At 45.4% G+C, this 22,798-nt stretch overlaps 1 protein-coding gene across 1 annotated transcript in view; it reads left to right on the forward strand.

Moving 5' to 3' along the window:
* Window positions 1-22,377, forward strand: part of Rpa1 (replication protein A1) — a 47,287-nt gene extending 24,910 nt beyond the window's left edge. Inside the window, exons 6-17 of the mRNA XM_034506393.2 lie at window positions 3,100-3,195; window positions 6,437-6,569; window positions 7,690-7,792; window positions 9,217-9,285; window positions 9,413-9,605; window positions 9,725-9,864; window positions 10,193-10,341; window positions 12,396-12,528; window positions 15,253-15,429; window positions 16,384-16,491; window positions 20,016-20,102; window positions 21,317-22,377. Of these exons, the coding sequence (XP_034362284.1) occupies window positions 3,100-3,195; window positions 6,437-6,569; window positions 7,690-7,792; window positions 9,217-9,285; window positions 9,413-9,605; window positions 9,725-9,864; window positions 10,193-10,341; window positions 12,396-12,528; window positions 15,253-15,429; window positions 16,384-16,491; window positions 20,016-20,102; window positions 21,317-21,415 (1,487 nt within the window). The 3' untranslated portion in view covers window positions 21,416-22,377. The remainder of the gene's footprint in view (window positions 1-3,099; window positions 3,196-6,436; window positions 6,570-7,689; window positions 7,793-9,216; window positions 9,286-9,412; window positions 9,606-9,724; window positions 9,865-10,192; window positions 10,342-12,395; window positions 12,529-15,252; window positions 15,430-16,383; window positions 16,492-20,015; window positions 20,103-21,316) is intronic.
* The last annotated feature ends 421 nt before the right edge of the window (window positions 22,378-22,798 follow it).

The following is a 22,798-nucleotide window of genomic DNA, read 5'->3' on the forward strand; positions in this document are numbered from 1 at the left end:
CTGCTCTGTAGAATCGTTTTGGCTTTAGAAGGTGTTTTCCTTAGCTATAGACTGACTGATTTGGGGCCTTGTGGGCAGCTGCTGCATTACAATGCGTTAATTGAAGGGCAATTGCTGCTATTTAGAATACCCTGGAATTCTTGCCATCATTTGATTCAGGACTGTCTCTTGTACCAGATTTGCAAGAGATAAAGGTTACTCTATTAAGTGGATTAGTAGCTTTTCCTAATTACCACATCTTATGTTCTATATAATTAGAGTTATTGCTGCCAGGATTGGTTGTTTACAAATTAACTGCATGATGATGAAGTACATGAACTTAGCCAGACAGAGCTGAGTAATATCAGGTTTTCTCTTCTCAGCCATGGTAAAAAATGTAGTACTGTCTCCATCATTGTGCAGACAATTACTGGAATAATGCACTGAACTCTTGTTCCTGGTCCAGAGTGAACACTCCAAACAGTAGTTGCTGTTACTGTTGTCTCACGTATCCCAGGCTGGCCTCAGACTCCTTGTTAGCGGAGGAGGAGCACCTGAATTTCTGGCCTCCTCCTACCTCTGCTCCCTGAGCCCTGGGATACAGGCAAGGCACTGCTGGGGCTCATCGATCACTAGGCAGGTACTCTTCCAAATGAACTACACCCCCAGCCTCAGATTGCTATCAGTTGGATACTTATTGTATTATGTTCAGCTAAAAATTATAACTGTAATTCATATAAAAGTGAAAATTATATGTTAGAATAGGTACATGTGTTGTATATATTTTTTAATTGTAGTAAAATATACAGTTACTGTTTAACTTTGAGATGGGGGTTGTCTGTCTATGGTACCTATGCTGACCTTGACCTCCAGCTCAAATGATTCTTCTGGCTCAGCCTCCTGGGTAGCTGTGGCTACAAGCAGGTGCCACTGCAGAAGACCATTTACCATTTTTACAGGCACAGCCTGGGGACTTTAAATCAGGTGCATCGTTTAATCTTCCCCAAGTGAAGCTGTGGATGCACTCAACACTCCAGTTCCCACTTCTGCCCGGCTCTGGTTACTCTACTTTACTTTCTGTCTTTGATGGTCCACGTTCCTTTTGAGGGTCGGTTATCTTTGTATGTATGTCTGTATGTATGTTGCTTCTCTTTGTATGTATGTCTGCGTACAGGTGGGGTCGGGGGAGCCAAAGATCCATGTCAAGTGTCTTCTGTGGTTACAGGCTTTCTCACTGAACCTGGAGCTCATCGGTTGGGCTGCCTGTCTATTGAGACCTGGGGTCTACCTGTCTCTGCTCCCTAGTCCGGCCTCACCTCTCCAGCACATCCCATGTCGGGACTAAACTCGGGTCTTTATGCTTCCTCTACCAACTGAGCCGTCTCCTCTGTCCTCAGTTATCTTTTTATAGAAATTGAGTGTGTCCAGTAACCATATCCAGTTCAGTCAGACATGTGGCAGCAGAGATGTCTCTGAGCATGAGACTCCTACTTGAGGTAATTTGGAGAGTGTAGAAAAGGAGAGGCTAGTGAAATGGCTCAGCAGGTAACGGCATTTGCCCCAAGCCTGGTGCCTTTGTTCCATCCCTAGACCGCTATGGTGGAAGGAGAGCTGACTCCTCGGGATGTTCTCTGACCTCCACGTAGGTGCAAGCACATTCCTGAGGAGAACACACGAGCAAACACATTCTTTTTAAAGAAGGAGAGAATTTAGCTGGAAGATGGGTTACTTTTTAAAATGTGTTTTATGAAGCAGGTAAATGTACGTACGATTTTTCCTTCAGTGTTTTTTACTGAGCAACTTACCTTTCTCTTGCTGATTTTAAAAAAGCTTCACTTAAGACTAAAACCGGGCTGGGTGACTGAATTCAGAGATAATGGAAGGCTAAGCTGTGAACACAAGGGCAAGGTTTGGTAGCCTACGCCCTGTCCTGTGTAAATAGGTGTCTCAGATTTTTTCTCTATAGGAAGAACTAAAACATAATCAGTTCTATTTAGTCTTTTAAACTTTATGCTAAATGTATTTGTCTCCAGTGACACAGTTACATCCCATTTCCCTGAGCTACTTAAGAGTGGTTTTGCCAAAAGTGAATTAAATGGGTATGTAACATGCCCAGTGAGTTAGGACCTCGGGAAGCCCAGCAGGAGTTAGAACTGACAGAGAAGGGAGAGCCTCGGCGGCGGCAAGGATATTTCCTGCCTGTGCACCATTTTTGGTGTTTCAGGAGCTCTGGGACATATTTTTTTTAGCTGCCTTTGTAATCTGCAAGCGCCCTAGGTGAGCAGCCCAAATGAGGCTGGCTTCAGCCTTCAGAGCCAATCACAGAAATGAAATCAAACCCCATAAACTTGTTATTTTAAAACATAGTGGTAGGCAGTTTACAATGTTAACATTCTTCAACTTCATAAACATTTGTATAAAGGGTGAGGGCAAATGCATGCACTGGCGGTGTGGCGTTTCTTATTTTCTGCTTGAGAGACATGTTCCTTTTCCCTCCTTTTTATCTCCCTGTTGCCTTGACACGGCTGCTTCTGAACCCTGTTCTCATCTCTCCCTGCTGTGACAGTTCACTAGCACTTCACGGTACCTGAGACTCTTTCAACTCATATTTTCCACCAGCTGTCAGTTGCAAAATAAGGTTGCTTTGTTTGGGGGAAAGGGTAGAATCCTTTCTAAATGTCTCCTTTTCCTTTGAAGCCAAAGCACTTGAGAGACAATTGAACTGCTTTTAGGTTTTCCTTACCACCCTGCTTTTTCTTCTGATGGATCCTGCCATGAACACACCGTCCTGTTGATGACATCGATTTGTTGCTATGGAAATAGTGGTAGTATCACAGATTCAGCCCAGTGACTTTACTGCAGGTTCTTGAAGGAGAAATGGGTAAGGGAGAGAGAGCCTCATTAAAACTGAAAGCTGTCAATTCAAAACAGTTGAAAGGTAAATGGAACCAACCTTTACTATACACAGACAAAAAAGCGAGCCCTTTGCAGACTCGGGGTGCACAGCCTGGTGCATTCTGTTCCTCTAAGAGCTAAAGGTGGGGTTTCTTAAGGTATATACTGCTGGTGTTGAAATCTCTTGAATGGGTTTGCACTGAATTGGCCTGTTTTGATCTCTAGGATATGGGCAACAGCAGCAAGCAGCCCCTTCCCCAGCCTCCACAGTGACACCACCAGCCAGCAAGCCCCAGCCGCAGAATGGGAGCTTGGGAATGGGTAAGATGACGGAAGAGGATTGAAGTTATGGATCAAGTTTGAAATAATGTTTGAAAATTTACTGAGACTGATCAGTTTCAAAATTTTCTTCATGAGTCAGGCAGAGTAGCCTAGGTCAGCACTTGGAAGGTGGAGGCAGGGGGATCAGAAGTTCAAGGTCATCCTCCACTACTGGTTCAAAGCCAGTTTGGGTTACATGATACTGTCTCAAAAAAAATTCATTCATGGTAGAATTGCAAAGAATAATTCCAATTATTGTTTTTTTGGGGGGGGGTTGGGTTTTTTTGTTTTTTTGTTTTTTTTTTTTTTGTGTGTGTGTGTGAAGGTAGTTAAAATACGCTGAGCCTGACCCACAAATAAACTTTTTCTGGTAGTTGCTCATTTTTACCCTACGTTCTGTGCCCTTTTGTGAAATTTTTTTTAAATTCCCACCATTTTCCACCTATCATTCACTTGTTATATGTGGCTTTTTTCTCCAAGTTTCTCATTTGACTTTATAACTCTCATAGGACTTTATCATCTCTCTTTAGACCTTTGGCATGGAGACACACCTACCTCCAGAGCACCAGGGTTATTGGCCGTGGCTTCTGTTTTCATCTCTCTCTTTTTGTTGTTGTTGTTGTTGTCGTTTTTTGTTTGTTTGTTTGTTTGTTTGTTTTGTGACAGGGTTTCTCTGTATAGCCCTGGCTGTCCTGGAACCCACTCTGTAGACCAGGCTGGCCTCGAACTCAGAAATCCACCTGCCTCTGCCTCCCAAGTGCTGGGACTAAAGGTGTGCACCACCACCGCCCGGCATCTCTTTCCTTTTTTAACTTCTGGGTTCTTTGTGAATTTCGTATCATGCACCCCATCCCACTCATCTCCCTTTTCCCGTGTACCTACCCTCCACCCATGCAACCTCCCCACTAAAAGCAAAATAATCTGATGGGGAAGCTGTAGTGTGTGACAGTGTGTTCCAGAGTACACCCCTTTGTCCACACGTTTTCACTCACAAGTGTTCATTGCAGGGAAGTTGTTGGTCTTGTTCCAGGCCTCTGGCTTCTGCTACACCATCAGTACTGGGTCCTCACTGGGACTCTTCAGATATCCTGTTGTTGTCCTGTGTCATGGAGGTTCTGTAGTTTTGAAGACCCGCCCCTTCACATGCTCCAGTGAACCAACTCAGAGCCCTGAATTTGGGCCTGGGTGGTAACTGAGCTGGCATGGTCAGCACCATGCCCCTGGGGCAGGCATTCCAACAATGCCTTGTCGAACTTACCCAATGCTGCAGCCAGCAAAATTCAGGGACAGTTCTGCTGCTTTCGTGCCCTTGGGGCTGGCGCACCCACACCCATGCATGCCCTCAGGGACAGCTCTACTGTGCTGCCCAGGGCCTCCAGGTTGCAAGGCCTGTTTCCTCCTCTAGCCTTCTCTGTAGAAGGTCTTGATGGGATTATTTTGTTTACATCCTGGGCTTTGTTCTAGGACCCTCATCTGGGCCACCATCCTTGAACACTGTGATCTGTGGGCCACAGCTGGGTTTACTTCTAGAGTTGTGTTGCTGGTTCTTCTTTCTGTGTCATGCTTGCCTTCTTTCCTCCCTCTTCAACTCTGCATTTATATTTTAATTACATGGATTCCTTTTCTTTAACCAACTTTTAGTCTTAAAAAAAAAGTTTGGTGGCCCACAGGATAGCTCAGCTGGTAAAATGCCTGCCGACCCTATTGACCCTCCAAGGACCCACAGTGAAAGGAAAGAATCAACTTCACAAAGTTGTCTTCTGGCCGTCACATACCTGTATCCCCATATACACTTCAAACACATGTGCATATGTTATAACAATACGTTTTTAAAGTCATTGGTTTGTTTATTAAGACACGGTTTCTCTGTGTAGCCCTGGCTGTCCTTGATCTCTGTGTAGACCAGGCTGGCCTTGAACTCAAGTATCTGCCTTCCTCTGAGTCCTGGGTGTTGGAGCTAAAGGTGTGTGCTGCCATGCCTAACTATAAAAAAAGTCTTAAAAAGCCAAGCAGAGTGATACTTACCTTTAGCCCAGCACTTGAGCCACCATGGCTAGTGAAACCCTGACTCCGGGGCTTGGGGCAGGGGTGGGGAGGTGAGGTGACCCAGTAGTTACGAGCATATACTGCTGTTGTGAAGGACCTAGATTTGATTTGATTCCCAGTGTTCATGCCAGGCTCACAACCACCTGTAACTCCAGCTCCAGAGGATCTTTGAGCCTCTGAGGCACCCATACACGTGGCACACATCCACAGACACACATGCACGCGGCACACATCCACAGACACACATACACTCGAGTAAAAAGTAAAATCTTTTTGAGAAGCATTTTGATTAGAATGTGGTGTAGTGAAAACCGAAGCTTTATAGATAAATGGTATACGTATAAAGGATCTCAGTTGCCAGTAGGCTTTGACTTGTGCTCTTGGCATGTGGAGAACAGCTGTGTTGCGTGAACAAGAGGAAACAAGGAAGCTGGAGTACGAGGCTCCCTGTTTGACCAGAAACTGGTTCTTTAGTCTCTGATCCCAGCTGAACACTCCTAGATGCCATCCTAGGTTTTCCTACGCTGTCTGGACGGGGTTGAGATAATACACTGGTGATAAGTGTCCTTCCCTGGCTCCTTAGCTCCTAGCTTTCCTGTGGCATGTTCTTAATGAGAATTAACTTTGAAACTTACACACCGGGCAGTGGTGGCGCATGCCTTTAATCCCAGCACTTGGGAGGCAGAGGCCGGCGGATTTCTGAGTTCGAGGCCAGCCTGGTCTACTGAGTGAGTTCCAGGACAGCCCAGGCTATACAGAGAAACCCTGTCTCGAAAAACAAAAAAAGAAAGAAAGAAAGAAAGAAAGAAAGAAAGAAAGAAAGAAAGAAACTAACTTACAAAAGTTAAATAAAAAATGGTTGTCTGGCAGGGGAGATGGCTTGGTGAATAAAAAATTTGCTATACAACCATGGGGATTTGAGTTCAAATCCTCAGAACCCACATAAAAGCCAGATGTCATAGTCAGAGCATCTCTAATGACAACGCCCGTAGGAGATCAGAGGTGGAGAGGGGACAGTCCTTGGAAGCTGTGCCCACTAACCTGGCAAGTGTGGAGGAAAGACAGTGAAGGAAACCTGTCTCACAAAAGTTGGATTTTCTGGAGATTATCATCTGACCTCCAGATGTGTGCCATGGCACCTGCACTTTGAGAAATAAAAAGGAAGTGACTGCCCTTTTTCTGTGTGTTTATATAGGTTCCACTGTGGCTAAGGCTTATGGTGCCTCAAAGCCATTTGGAAAACCTGCTGGAACTGGCCTGCTGCAGCCGTCAGGTGGGACACAGTCTAAAGTGGTGCCCATCGCCAGCCTCACCCCTTACCAATCCAAGTGAGTTGTTGCTCAGGACCAGTGTGGGGCTGTTTGCAAATGGTCTAGGAAGTTACTGTATGCTCACATGTGACTTACACGTAAACTCAGGGTCACTGCGTCATAGGATGTGTTTGTTGTTTTTCTAAGCAAAAAAAAGGATACAAATTATGGAAGCCTTTAACACTTTTTTTTTTTTAATTTAGAGCTTAAAATTATTTACTGCTTAAAGAGTTTTTTGGTAGGCTTAGGAATAGAAAGGCGTGTGTGTGTGTGTGTGTGTGTGTACGTTGATTCACATTTCATCTTATATAAATAGATGGCTTTGAGTCCAAAACTCGTTCCTATGGTTTAATTTGGCTAAGATAATCTGTCCTGTTTGTATTAACCACATTAATATGCCCTAGACATGGATTTCTTTGATACTACTTTTTTCCATTAAAAATTAATTAAAACATTGAACATTAGTGGGTTTTTTCCTCTAGAATTCTTTAAGCTATGTTGTTATTTATCCTGCAGTGCTTGTTAAAATAGTGCAGATAATTTCCCCTGTACAATTCTAAGTAAAGAAACCAGTGTACCTAAGTTTTGTTTTCAGGATAGGCGCCAGGCCAAGGTTTCGGGTCTGGGGACTCCTTTTTGGTAGCCCCTCTCTAGGGTCATACCGTTTGGCGTGCTTTCTTTGGTGGCCCATGAATGCCATGCTTTGTGGCCTGTGTTTCTATTTGGGGTGCATTAGAAATGTGGCAGACACTGGATAGGGATTGTGTCAGTTCCTGTAATTGAAAATAGTGGCAAACTATAATTGCTGGTATAACTGCGGTTTTTCCCTTGGAACCTTTCATTAAAGGGATTTTGTTGCCTTGGTGATGTTTTTTGAGGAAGGGAGAGGGCTTATAAATTTACTTATTTGACAGGAGAATGAGTTAGTGTTAAACTACCTGGTATATTTTACTGTTTGCTTATTCTATAAACTGTCAAACCTGTGTGTCATCTTGGGGTTTTAATTAGCTGGATTAAAATACAGCTAGCATTGACAGGCTGCAGAAGAGAAGAAAGGCCATGGGAAGATGATTTCCTGTCTATCTTTACTCCACGTGAGAAAGACTCCAAACGCCAATGTTATCTGTCTGGTTTTTAGGTGGACTATTTGTGCCCGTGTCACCAACAAAAGTCAGATCCGCACCTGGAGCAATTCCCGGGGGGAAGGAAAGCTTTTCTCTATAGAACTTGTGGATGAAAGTGTGAGTATGCACTGTGCCGCCGACCTCCTCGGACTCTGGGCTCAGCTCTGTGCAACATGGTGGTCATTGTATCTTTCCTTCTGTTGGAGACCTTTGATGCTATCTGGGGCACATCACATAAAATGCTCCTAAAGGAAAGCATCTGTAACAATAGAAGTTAGTATACTGTAAATAGTCTCAGGGTCTGCAGAGACTGCAGCGTTCTAATTACATTGCTGGGGGCACAGCTGAAGCCCTGGGGTGATACCTGCAGAGCAGGGCGTTTGCCTCCAGCAGAAGCAGGCAGCCGCTACTCAGCTTTAACTAGTCTGTGGGGATGGTTTCTAGCCGTTTATACTTATTATGCTTTACTTAAAGCAAATGCATGGGCCAGAGAGATGGCTCAGCAGTTAAGAGCACTGGCTGTTCTGTGAGAGGACCTGGGTTCAATTCTCAGCATCAACACAGTGGCTCATAACCATGTGTGACTCCAGTTTCAGTGATCCAACACCTCTCCTGGTCTCCCTCAGGCATCAGGCCCTCAAGGGATGCACATGTACACATACTGGCCAACACCCCACGCATACAATAAACCATGGTACCAGTGAGGTCAAGACTCTGGAGCTCCTCCCTCCTCCTCCTCTCCCTCCTCTTCTTCTTCCCCCTTCCTCTTGTTATGGTATAGCATGGCAGATATCTTAACTGTGATGGCAGATTCAGTATCAGAAACCAATTTCCTGCAGCTTGTCTGGATAAGATTTTAGCCATTTAGTTAAGTTTCTTATCCATCTGTAACATATTGCCTGACAGAAAAGTAACAGTGAAATCAGCTTGAAAGCATGGCTTGTTGGAACATTTTTGGCACCAGCTCCTGACTGTGAAGTAAGCGTCACTTAGGTTGCAGGCGTGAGGAAGACTGCTGAATCATTGGAGTTGAGCGCGCCTTCCTGTGGGCTTCCAGCCCGTCACTCGGGACCCAGGACCTTCTGTTTTCATTATCAGAATATTAAACTAGTTCTTCTAAAAATGTTTTGGTAAAATGTAAAAATTATTTTTGTGCATATATGTGCAAAGGCTGGAGAACAACTTGGTGGGGTAATTGTCTTCTACACTTATATAGGTTCCCAGGATTGAACTGGGGTGGCTAGGTTTGCACAGTAAGCACCTTTATCTACCAAATCATCTCACAAGCTTCCTTATTTTATGTTTTAACTTAGATGGTTAAGTCATGGCTATAGGCTTAGGTAGCTGAGCTTCTCTTGTTTTATCAGAACTGAAAGCTTGAAGGTGTAACCGTGTATGTGGGTTTCTGGAACATCTGCAGCCCTGTGAGATTCTTTTTATACTTGGGCTGTTGCTCCAAAGATGTCAAAATGGCCTGCTCTAGCTGTTGAGAGCGCGGGCCTAGCAGCACAGTTCTAATGTGCTCTCCCTTGCTTTTGCAGGGTGAGATCAGAGCTACAGCTTTCAACGAACAGGTGGACAAGTTCTTCCCCCTTATTGAAGTGAACAAGGTAAGACAGTGTTGCATCAGAGCTGACAAGCTGAACAGTGAGGGCCATGAGCACAGTTGGAAGACTTCAGTGTGGAGACAGGTATTGATGGGCTGACTAGCACTCCCTGATTTGGCGTCTTTTGCAGGTGTATTACTTCTCAAAGGGCACTCTGAAGATCGCTAACAAACAATTCTCAGCTGTTAAAAATGACTATGAGATGACCTTCAATAATGAGACCTCTGTCCTTCCCTGTGAAGATGGCCATCACTTACCCACAGTTCAGTTTGATTTCACAGGGATTGGTGACCTAGAGAGCAAGTCTAAAGACTCACTTGTAGGTGCGTCCGGGGTTGAGGGCAGAGAGCAGTGGTTTAACTAGTATGCTCGCCTTTGATCCGTTGGCCATGTTTTAAGGGGAACCTTGATGAGAGCTCTTACAAAGTGTTCTTTGTTTCAGACATAATTGGAATCTGCAAGAGCTATGAAGATTCAACTAAAATCACCGTGAAGTCTAACAACAGAGAGGTTGCTAAGAGAAATATCTATTTGATGGACATGTCAGGGAAAGTGGTGACTGCAACTCTGTGGGGAGAAGATGTGAGTCCTTGCACTGAGCAGAGGCCTGTGGGTGGGTGCTCGTCTTTTTGCGCTGTGGTGCTTTAGCTCAGAGTTGTGCTGTCCAGCACGTATTTGAGGACCTTTGCTTGTGTGAGATAGACAATCGGTTATTGCAGCTTTCTCCTACTCCGTCTCAGGGCTCTAGAGACAGATCAGCTTTCCTGGAGGTCTAAGCAGACTCTTGAGTATGAGGTCTGTCTTACAGAGTCTACACACATTGACTGTATTCACTCTATATTCCTTGACTATTGTCCATCAAACTGTACATGCTTCCTGCCAGTGATGTTTGTGTGCGTTTGCTTTGCAGGCTGACAAATTTGACGGTTCTAGGCAGCCTGTGATGGCCATCAAAGGCGCCCGAGTTTCTGACTTTGGTGGACGGAGCCTCTCAGTCCTATCCTCTAGCACTGTCATTATGAATCCTGACATCCCAGAGGCCTATAAGCTCCGTGGATGGTAGGTTTTGTGGAACTCAGCTAAGGGGTTATTTGTGCTCAGGCTTTGGGAAGAGCTGGATAGTGTCAGCATGTGGACTTCTGCCAAGCTATTTTGCCAAGCCTTTGCTATTGAGTGGAGTGGTTCCTATATTTCTTGGAGGCATTCTGTCTTCTGAGATGGTGGCCTGAAAGCCCTCTTAAACCGACAAGCCCGCGATCCCCTGATGAACCTAGAGAGTCAGAGAAAGCAATTAGAATGTAAGTGCTGCATGCTGACCTTGATTGCACCAGGCTTTAACAGCTGCGTGCTGAAGAACAGTGTGGAGAGCATCTTTGGTTTTCGGGTGGGCAGCTGATGTGGGGGTAGAATGTACTTTCTTACTCTGCTGAGTCTCTGGAGCTGGTCACATCTTCTGTTGTGTAGTCTCTGGACTCGGAGGAAGCACAGCGAGAACAATGGGCTCTTTGTTGGCTTTACCTTGTTATTCACAAAGCACTCAAGAGATGAGGAGAGCTTGTTAGAATCTCCACACGGAATCTAGCTTTTTAAGGCATTAAACTCTGCCTTGGAAGAGCACTTCATCCAGAGAGTGTCCTGTGGAAGAATCGAGGTGGTCAAAGAAAATTCTTTATCTCGCCCAAGCTGAAGGAAAGTGTATAGCCGTAGTCACGGCGTGCGCATGTATGGTTTCCACTGTGCCTTAGAGTTTAGGGGACTACAGAGACAGCTCATACTCGTGCTCCTCATTTTTGTTTTGAGTCTGATATAAACCAATAACAATATTTAACACTTAGAGCATCTGGGGTGTCTGTCACTTAAGTCATCCTCAGTGGGGTATGTCCGTCTGTGTAACTGTGCTGATAGCTAGTATTGCATTGTATGACAGAATTCCAAAATAGTCTGACCAGAGACAACCATGTTATTGGTCTGGTTTGTTGGTGTTTTTTTTTTTTTTTCCCCAGGCTCTAAGCACAACTTCAGGTTAATTGTACACCTGCATTAAGGTGTTCATATTTCACTGTCAGTAACTGTGATCACAGGAATCACAAACAGGCTTGTCTGTCCCCCGAACAAAATACTGTCATTGATCTACAAGTTCGCTGTACACACCCCACCCAGGCAAGGATTAGCGATCTTTAGATCTTGGCGCTAACAGAGTGGAATTTTTATTGTAAGAGGGGCTGCCTGTCTCCTTGCTCTGTTGACTCCTGATGACCTGTCTTTGGTGGCAAATGCCTGTGTGAAGTTTTTGAAACCTTAAAGTTGTGCGGCTAGTAGTGGTGAAACAGATTTATGGGCCTCGTCCTCTGACGGTTGTGGCTGCTTACCTGACAGAATGAGCAGGTGATTGTCCGTGGCTTAGGGCAGCAGCCAGTATATTGAGTAGTTTTTAGGGAGTCAGTCCTGTGTGGGGGGAGCATTTAATTACCTACCACTCATGTAGTTGATGCGTTTGTAATCTCAAGCTCACTGTTCTGTGCTACTAACCTGTCCTTGCTACCTTCTCCCTGGCTTCTTTTCCTTCAGATTAGCCAATAGATGGTCAAAAAATATAATCAATTTTAATAATAATTTCATATAAATGAATTTAACCTTGATATTTTTATAAACAAATTCTCACTGAGAATACAAATCTCTAACACACCAGATAATGCCTTCTGATGAAATACATTTTGTTCTATAACTGATTAGGCTTAAAAGATTTTCTCCCTTGAAAACATTTTTGGCAGACTCGTTAAACATAAATGTCCCTTTTCATCTGATTCATTTTGGTGATTGGGGTGAAGGCTCGAAGCCTGGGGGACCGTGCCAGTGTTACTTGCTGTTGCCGACTTTGTTCACGGCTGTCGGTATGCAGCCCAGTTTGGGGAAAGGGTCTGTGGCACTTTGGCACTGTTTGTCTGACCTTGTGGGTGGAGGGTGAGGGACGTGAAAGGAAACGAGGTGGAAGAAAGGGTGTGCTGGGACCCAAGTGAGAGCTGAGGGGATGGAGCTCTGGGCTGGTGTGTTCAGATGACACATTGGAGAAGGATGTGAAGTTATTATCAGCAGTACCTTTTTTTCTCCCCTAGGTTTGACTCAGAAGGACAAGCCTTAGATGGAGTATCCATCTCTGACCTCAGGAGTGGAGGGGCCGGCGGGAACAACACCAACTGGAAAACCTTGTATGAAGCTAAGTCAGAGAACCTGGGCCAGGGCGACAAGGTACCTCACACCCCTCACCTCAGAGGCCTGCTTCAGAACACCACGTTACTGCTTTTCAGTCATGGCCGGTGTAGAAGCTGTGCTTGCTAAGGGATGTATTGTAGCCTCTAGTGTGAGGCAGAACTGGTGTGAAGAGTTCTTGGGTACCGAGGAAGTGGTGATGACCATGCTTTGCAGTGTAGTGTGAACCCACCGCAGGTGCATGTTGGTTTTTTACCAGACTGTAATTCATGCTGTCATGCACCAGGCAGCACCTGAGTCGCAAGCCAAGAGTTGCTGCTGCCCTGCAAAGCCTGGCTCTGGTATTTAACTTTAGTTGCATCTCCCATGTCATTGTGTGCTTAGTGGTCCTCTTCCTAACCTTGGTCTAACCTGCGTTCTCTTGGATATTTGAATCATTTATTTCTATTGTACTCCCGAAATATCGCTCGCCGCTGCTCCTTTATTGTCATCGTATACAATATAGGTTTTCTTCCTCACTGTCTCGTTTCACTGTGCGCCCGATCCATCACTGTCATCCACAGCAACTTACAATGCTATTACAGGACATCTTGAGAATTAAACATCGGCTAGATTCTGGTTCTCTTCTCACCCAGTTGCTCTCTTAAACTAAAGACAGACAGTAGACAGCCAGGACTGGGCATACAGAACACCTGTCTGCACTCAGACTTTTAAATCGGGCTTTGAGCCTGACTCTAACCTGGAAATGCAGAGAAGCTCTTTAGGCATTCTCCTAAAATTCTCCTACAGCTTTATTTTTAAATTTTAAGTTACTTCTTATTTGTGGTTAGGGCATGTGAGTTCCACCTTGGATGTATAGAAGTCAAACTCTTCTTTGTGGGTCCCAGGGATCAGACTCAAGTTGGCAGCAAGCACCTTCACTCCTGAGCCAGCATAGTGGCCTGAGGTACCCTGCGTGTGAACCAAATGTGTGAACCATATGTGCCCAAGGAGGACATCAGATCCCCTGCAGCTGTGGGTGTTTGTGAGCCACCGTACGGGTGCTGGGAAATTGAGCTTGGGTCTCTGCAAAAGCAACCAGTGCTCTTAACCTCTGGTCTATCTTTCCTCCTCCCTACCCCCACCCCCACCTCTAAGCCTTCTTAGGTATTCAGTTCTGTCTAGCTGAGGGTTAAAACCAACTGCTTGGGGGCTGGAGAGATGGCTCAGCGATTAAGAGCACTGGCTGCTCTTCCAGAGGTCCTGAGTTCAATTCCCAGCAACCACATGGTGGCTCACAACCATCTGTAATGGGATCCAATGCCCTCTTCTGGTGTGTCTGAAGACAGCTAGCTACAGTGTACTCATATAAAAATAAATAAATAAATAAATAAATTTAAAACCAACTGCTCATGCTTGCTAAGCAAGCTCATCAGCTGAGCTACACCCACAGCCCCAGAGCTGTCTAAACTGGTGTCTAGCGTAGTCTCTTTAAATGGCCACATTGTTTTGCTCCTCTGGTCTGAGACCTCAAGTACAGCCAGTGTGAGCCAGGCATGGCAAATACCTTTAATCCCAACACTTGGGAGGCAAGGGGGTCTCTGAGTTTGCTACCAGCCCGGTCTGTATAAAGAGCTCTATGACAGCCAGGGCTGCACAGGGGGACCCTGGGGTGGAGGTGGGGATAGCCTATCTCTGAATTCAGGATCTTCTTGGATTTCGCAGTTACTTGACATGACTGAACATAAACCAAAAACAAAAGCTTCTGTGCAGGGTTCAGAGGCAAAGCAGGTATCTACCCCTAACAGGACCTAGTTCATGCTGAGTGACTTACAGAGATTTTTCCGCTTAGACAATCTTAGTCATAGGCCTTTTTTGTGTTCTCTTAAACTTATTCAGTCCAGGAGTTGCCTGCCAAGCCTGTGAACTGGCTGTCTGTTACTGTCAGTAAGATTTCATTGGCTCACCTTCCGTCTTCATGTTGTCCACAACAGCAGGCTGAGGAGTGGCCGTGGAGACTGACTGGGTGGCTCATTGGGCCTAAAGGGTTTTTCTGGCTTAGATCCCTAAAGATAAGGGTAGAAATCAGTCATTGTAAAGAATGACGAGCCCTGACTGAGTAAGGGCCCGCTGCCTCTGAGCCTGAGTTCGCTCTCCCACACAGCATGGTGAAGGGAGGTCACCAACTCCCATAAGTTGTCCTCTGGCCTGCACATGCATACTATGATATATATGAATATGTGCAAAACCACTATATACACACTGAATAAATACTTGTAATTTTGAAAAATAATTTCAAAATATTGTGTGCATCAAGATAACCCAGCACTTTTCTGCTGTCTTGGAAACCTGCGTTCCCTGGAACGCACAGTGGAAGGAGAGAACTGACTCCTGAAAGTTGTCCTCTGACCCTCACACGCGTGCACACTGCATTCATATACATGTGGACACACATATGTAACAAGTAATAACTATAAATAAAAAGAAGTAAGTGGCCAGGTGTGTGGCTAAGCACTCTAGAGACAGAGGCAGACTTACCTCTGAGCTCAAGGCCAGCTAGTGAGCCACTGGCTCCAAAAAGAGAAAACCATGTGCCTGAGTGCTGGTTTGTTACCTCTGTGGGTTTTGCATGTAGCACGAGTGATTTCTGAAACCACAGAGTTAGTGATTCTCCATAATCGCCCGGTAAGCGTGGGAACTAGAATACATGCGCTCACCACTTGTAAGGAAAAGCAGCTTTGAGTCACCTGTGTCTGCTGATTTGGTCCTCCTCTTTTCCTGCAGGCGGACTATTTCAGCACTGTGGCAACGGTGGTGTTTCTTCGCAAAGAAAACTGTATGTACCAGGCCTGCCCAACCCAGGACTGCAATAAGAAAGTGATTGACCAGCAGAATGGGTTGTACCGCTGTGAGAAGTGTGACCGGGAATTTCCCAATTTCAAATACCGCATGATCTTATCGGTGAGTCTTATCGGTGGATCATGAGATCCATTGGTCATAGGACTGGCTGTCATCCGCAAGACACTGGAGGGTGTGGTAAAACCCTGGTGCTTCGTGGTGAGGAAATCACAGATGAATCTGGGCTGGGGCACTTACCGCTGCTTTGTAAATCAGGAAGGCTTTGCCCTGCTGGACAGCAGTCACTTATACTGAACATGGTGCCGTGTCTGTGATCTCGGCATTTGTTATGGGGTCGGGCAGAGGCGTGAGGAGTTCAGGGCTGTGACTGCACGACCACACAGCAAGTATGTGGGCAGATTGGGCTGCAGTATATGCTGTCTCAAAGAATGAAAAGATGTCAAGCATGGGGAGGGGCTTGGGGGTGGGGAGAGAGAGAACACAAATAAGTAAAAGAACCCACTATTACTGTGGCGGCTCATTACAAACTTGCAGTGCGAAGCTCGTGCATTAACAGGGAGCAGCTCTAACTGATGCTTCTGCATCCGCAGAAGTTTACTTGACCCATCTTCTGAGGTCTAAACTCACACCTCTAGCAGACTGAGTTAGACCACATTTTAAACTTATTCCTGTGCCGTAAGACTGCCATAGCATTACCTGTACGTAACAGTGCTAGCATGGCCCAGCCTCCCTTAAGTGTGTTCAGAGCATTCGCATAGCCTACGCCTGGTCAGAATCACCTAACACACAGCCCACTTATGATAAAGGTATGGAGTTGCTCCAGTGATCTATTGGATACTGAGCTAAAAGTGCACCACAGGATGACTGAAAGTGGGCGATTCCTCATAATGGGGACCTGTTAACCAAAGCACAGAGTCAGGGGCTGTGTGTGTGTGATGGCAACAGCTTTTCTCCCTTGGAAGTTACTTTAAGTAGGAAAAGATAAACTTCCCTCCTCTGTGGTGTGTCTTCCCTTTGTTATTTATTTGCTGAAATAATAGAGTTGTGTTTTTTTAGGCAAATATTGCAGATTTTCAGGAGAACCAGTGGGTGACATGTTTCCAAGAGTCTGCGGAGGCCATCCTTGGACAGAACACTGTGTACCTTGGGGAACTCAAAGAGAAGGTTGGCTGCATGTTTATCAGCGCTGTGATAGTGCCTGCCTTATGCCCCTGGGCTGTTGAATGCTTGCTTTGGGTGTGGTGTATGTGTTCATTGCACTGAGTGAGAACTTACCTCTGTCCATTCTGTGTGTATCTGGTGTGAGGTGATGCCTCGGGGAATACAGAGCACATTGCACAGAAGCACAAGCCACCTTTGCCCCATTGCTGGTTTTATGTATCAGAACTGGTATGCAGTCACTGCAGAGCTACGAGGTGTCTCCTGAAGTGGCTCAGAGGTTGGGTGCTTCAGCCTAATAAACACCTTTTAGGAAAGTGGAGTCAAATCTTGGAGTAAAAGAAGGAAACGCAAGTGCACATCCAGGCTCTTGCTGTTTCAGGTTCTCAGGTGAAGGTCATAAACCAAAGAGAAGACTTTCATTTTGCCTGCTGCAGTGATGGTTCCTGCCTATTGTCCCAGCACTTGGGCTGAGGCAGGAGGATCACTCAAACTTCCAGGCCAAGCTAGTGTACACAGTGAGTTCAAAGCTAGCCTGGACTATATAGCAAGACCTTGTCTCAAAAATATATAAGTAAACGGGTGAATTGGGACCCTTGAGGCGACTCAGTGAGTGAAGTCCTTGCCAAACAAGTCTGACCACCTGAGTTCCATCCCTGGGACCCCTGGGACGGTGGAAGGAGAGGATCTGCTCCATGAAGTTGTCCTCTGACCTCCACGTGTGCACCTGGCATGCACACCACACAATCAAAACAAATAAATAGTTAAAAAATTACTAATTTGCCTTCTTATACACTAAATTTATTTAATGCAGAGTAGGGATTATGTCAAACATAAGAAAGATACTTACTGAGGTTAAAAAGAGAGAGACTAGTTAGTAAAAGCCGTATTTCCTAGGCCATGGGAACTGGTATCTATATACAGTGTCCCTTCTCCCTCCATTCCCTCCATATTGGTTGCATACTTGTAAAGGCCACAAAGGAGGTTTTCCCGTTTGTTCTGTGTGCTTTCCTTCCTTTCTGCCTACCCCTCCTGTTTAAATCATCCATGAGGTCTTAGAAAACAGTCCCAAGAAGTCCTTTCACACAGATAACTGGGATTGACTTTTAAAGTGCAGTCTGCCTTTTATCTGTTTTTTGCCTGGCCCTCTATTTTCATATCAGATTTTCAGGCCTGGGCAGCCTTTCAGGATTTTTTATGAGTTTATTATAGTTGGCTGTTCTTGGCACTGGTGAATGAGGACACACAGGACTTCCCTCGGGAACCATGCTGTTCTGGGAGCGTGCAACCATGCTTCCCTGACCCTAAAGAGCAGTGGCATCTGGTTTAAGGTTTTTAAGATTTATCATATTGTTTATATGTTGAAAGTCCAAAGAATGATTTTTTTTTTCCCCTCAAAAGACATCTACTAAAAGAAGCCTGTATGATGAAGCTGTTTCCGTACCTGTGTACCTGCAGGGTACTTAGCTTATATAAACTGTACTTTTAGGTAAAGTTGAAGTTCGTGCTTTCTTGGTGGGGTGGTGGTTGTTGTTTTTGTTGTTTGGTTTGGTTTTTGCCTCAGCAGTCTGAGGCGAGAGAAAGCCAAGGCCAACTTGCAACTTAGCGAATGCAGTAGAGGGGCACCCAGTGGCCCAGTGGTATCACCCCACACACCCCCAAAGAAAAATCCAGCTTTAAAAAAAACACAGCCGGGCGGTGGTGGCGCACGCCTTTAATCCCAGCACTTGGGAGGCAGAGGCAGGCGGATTTCTGAGTTCGAGGCCAGCCTGGTCTACAGAGTGGGTTCCAGGACAGCCAGGGCTACACAGAGAAACCCTGTCTCGAAAAACAAAAACAAAACAAACAAAAAAACCCACATCTTTTTGAGTTAGGGGCCAACCTGGTCTACAGAGTGAATTCCAGGATAGCCAGGGCTGCACAGAGAAACTCTTGTCTCGAAAAGCAAACAAAAAACTACAAAAAAAAAAAAAAAAAAAAAACTACAAAAAAAAAAGTGACCAAATCTGATAGCATTAAAGGATTGGGAAGCAGAAGTGGTTTGGTGGCTGTATATGATAATGTGAGCATTTTTCTTTTTGTTTGTTTTGAGGCCGGGGTCTCACACTGTAGCCCAGACAAGCCCATGTAGCTGAGGCTGGCCTCAGTCTAGGTGTAATCCTCTTGCCTTAACCTCCAGAACACTGTGATTACACACAAGCATTTAGTGAGAGGTTTTGTTTCTAACTTTTTGTTTTGTTTTGTTTTGTTTTGTTTTACTTTGAGACAGGTTTTTACTAGGTAGACCAGGAACTCACAAAAACGTCCACCTGCTTCCCAGTGCTGGAGTTAAAGGCTTGTGTTGCGGCCACAGGCTTGTACCTTCTACTCAGTTCTCGTTTAATTTCAGTGCAAGTGCTTTACCTGCAGGTGTATAGGACCACTTTCCTGCCTGGTGCCTGAGGAGGCCAGGAGAGGCTGTCAGGTCCCTGGAATTGGGGTTCCAGGTGGTTGTGAGCAACTACATTGGTGCCAGGAAAGGACCGCCTTTCCTTTGCAAGGGCAGTGTGTGCTCTTAACCACTAAGCCATCTCTCGCCTCTCCTTCTCACTTCCCAGTTCATGCTGGGGCTCAGATACCATTCCCCACTAGTATTCCAAATTTCAGAGATGTATTCCTCACTGGGTGGTGGTGGCGCACGCCTTTAATCCCAGCACTTGGGAGGCAGAGGCAGGCGGATTTCTGAGTTCGAGGCCAGCCTGGTCTACAGAGTGAGTTCCAAAAAAAAAAAAAGAAAAGAAAAGAAAAGAAAAGAAATGTGTTCCTAAAAGTATTTACATTTTTTTAATTGTGGTGAAAGACACATAAAAATACCATTGTGTGTTTTTAAAACCATTTTGGATATATATATTGGCATTAACCATAGTCACATCGTCATGCTTCTGGCTCTACTTCTCGTCTCTAGAACGTTTCCCATTTCCCACCCTGAAGCTCTGCCCACTGAGCATCGGTCCTCTGTTCCCTGGCACTGACACAGGGTTCTGCTTCTATGAACTTATAAAGTCTGTTCTCAGTACCCACAAATTCAGCCAGCTAAGGTTCAGAAATGTTTGGGGAGTAGATTTCCTATTATTGACTGTGTGCAGATTATTTTTCCCATCTCTGTTCACTGGCCGGTCCCTGTGGTGCTTGCATGGCATTGACGTTTGGTAATATAGATGATCTGGAGCTGATTTACCAAATACAGGAGGCCGTGCGTGGGGGCTGTGGAAACTGCCGTTTTATAGAACAAGCTTGATTATTCTTGAAATTGGGTGTCCACTGGCGGTGGGGTTCCCAGGAACAGCCTTGTTAATACTGAAGGGAAAACAGTACTCCTCCATAAGGAATTTGGTTTTTTAATAAAATTCTCCTTAAACAGTTTTGTGTGATAAGACACCACCTACAAGTTAGTCATTCCTAAGTGATTTCAGCCCTTCAGGTGATAGTTTCTCCGTTTCTTTGACAGTCCAATGAGTATTTCCAGTAGTTCCCATGTGTTGTTTTTGCAGAACGAGCAGGCATTTGAAGAGGTTTTCCAGAATGCCAACTTTCGATCATTTACATTCAAAATCAGGGTCAAGCTGGAGACCTACAATGTAAGTAAGGTTCCTGGGACCGAGGGCTGTGATGGGAAGTTGCTGTTTGTTGTCACAGCGGCACTTCAGCATTGGTGGCAGGGACTTACCACAAGTGTGAGGCCTGTGGGGGTTTGCTCACTGCCTGTGCCGGGGCACTGTGGCAGCTCATGTGGAAGCCAGCTTAGGAGGTCATTACAACCGTGTCTGTCACAGCCTTCAGAGACGTTTGTTGTCTGTGGACTTTGAGAAAATGATGTGTGTGACTCTCATTTCCCATAGTTTAGGTTCTAAAACTCAGAATATTAAACAAATGCCCTGTGCTGATAGAAGTACCCCGACAAGTGTTTATACTAGTCCTGATGCCATAGAGCTGCATACATGATAAACCCTGCTTACTGGACCATCTGTCCTGCCCCATCTATCTAGCCATCTATCCTGTTGACCCCAGCAGCACCTTCTGTGTTGGAGCTTTAAGGAAGCATACAGAGAATGACTTTGAACTTAAAGCCATGGAGTGGCAGGGCCAAGAGACCAACCCAGGCAGTCTAGCTCCTAACCACACTTGTAAACATCAGTACATTTAGTAATTACTAAGCACATGGAAGCACGAAGGCCCCCAGCTAGACTTGCATGTCTCTAGGTGTCACCCTGTTCTGCCTCAAAGACGCTGTTTAGTCCATGAGGAGACAAGCTGGGGAGGACGTCTGTCAACTCCCCTGCAGCCACAAAGCTTGCACATTCTGAATTATCATCAGCGTAGTACCTGTGAATAGATATTTTAGTTGTTGTTAAATGAACATTAGTGTGATGGTGTCAGAAAGTCGGGTAGATTAAGGGAGATTGAAGGGTTTTCTCTCCTCCTGCTCTGGACAGGGATGAGGAGCAGAGAGGTCATCTTGCCCAGAGCTGGAGCAGAAGCCAGAGTCCCTACACCACAGACCTTTTCTAGATGAAAGTGATCTTTTAGGGCGAGTTACTTGTCTGCGCTGGGCCCCAGCTGCATCCATATAAAGACAGAGCCTGCTCCAGGAGGATGCTAGGTCTGAGCTCAGAGTACCTAGGATGGGGAAGGGCGTCTGGCCCATCTCCAGGAATTCACAGCACTTTCTCTCTGAGACTTTCTAAACTTCCCTTCTTCCTGCTGGACTCATTGAAGCCACTGAAGCAAAGGTTATCTCCACCACTCCGTGCCAGGCTCTGCCACTCACAAACAGCTTTTCTCTTTTCTAAAGGATGAATCTCGAATTAAGGCCACTGTGATGGACGTGAAGCCCGTGGACTACAGAGACTACAGCAGAAGGCTGATCATGAACATCAGGAAGAACATTTGATGTCAGCAAGTACCACTGGTGGCCAGACTTGGAGAGCGAAGAACGGAAATAGAATGGCTTCCTTCCCACCCCCATGCAATAGCTCCACAATGAAGCTCCTCTAGGGGAGACTGGCAGTCTGTCTGGGCCCTCTTGGGACTCATCGATAGGCAAAAGACAGTGCTCAGAGGCTGTGTATAGACCTTTAGTGCCAGCTCTCGGCTGCCACGTAGCAGGGCAGCAGTCCCTTCTGTCTTCCGGCTTTGTCGGATTCAATACAATTTTGTTATCTTCAAACAGGAATTATGCCACAAGTCATTGACCCTACTCTGGATAACGAGGCAGATTATGTAACCTGGAGTTTGCTTTTCCAGTGGTGGCACCTTTTTATCTTGAGTTCCTCCTGGAGGGGGTAAGAGTGGGGGAGAACCCAGGTGTTTAGAAGGGTGTGTCTGCCTGAAATCAAAGGCTCGATTTTGCAGAGAGACCACCACATGGTTGTTAATGCTTGGATTGGCAAAAAGGTAGAATTATTAATCAAAGGCCTACCGTTAATATCTGAATATCCTTCCTTCAGGGTTTAATAGGTTTAATAGACTGAGTCAGATGAATCTGATATTAATCAAAATTGTCTCTTCTGAGGACAGCTGATAAGCATTGACTTGCTGTCCCCTTAGGGAAAAGCAAACCCCAAATTGCATAATTTACCTCATTATCCACAGAGTGGGGTCAGTTACATGTGACATAATTCCTGTTTGAAGATAACAAAATCTTAGTAAATCAACAAAGCCTGAAGACAGAGGTGGCCCTGGGACATCCAGGCCGCTACAGTGCGTTACCCGAGTTTCCACTCAGTTAACGTTACGTTCGGTTGCCAGATGGACCTGTACCTGTATTAAAGCTATGTTAAATAGAACTTAAGAAAGAAGCCCTTTGTTTCCCTTGCTTTGTTTAAATAAACAGTATATATCTTGTGGATCCCACTTTCTCTGACTGTAAAGGGTTCTTGTAACTTGGAGGCAATTAATTAGCCTTCTTCATAAATATTCACTAGGGAAAGATGTTAACTCATTACAAACTAGGAGATTAGACTGAGGCCTGGAGATCATTCTCACTAATGTTTGCAACCCTGAAATGCATCTTTAAATGAATGAAAACACAAAGGAAAATCCATTGAGCCCGGGAATGCTGAGGGTCCAGCCCTTTGGGGTTGTATTGATGTTTACACGACAGCCTAACACCAAGCTTTGAAATGTGGAGACAGTGAGCGAGGAAGAAAACAGTCATTATGCTGTGAGGCTTTTCATTCGGCAAGAGCGTGCTTGCTCAGTGTGTTCCTAATCATATTAATTATCTCTGGTTGCTGCAGCCCACCTCTTGGCATCTGCTGCACATCTCTGCCAG

This window comes from Arvicanthis niloticus, chromosome 6 (assembly GCF_011762505.2).
Source record: "Arvicanthis niloticus isolate mArvNil1 chromosome 6, mArvNil1.pat.X, whole genome shotgun sequence".
NCBI lineage: Eukaryota > Metazoa > Chordata > Mammalia > Rodentia > Muridae > Arvicanthis > Arvicanthis niloticus.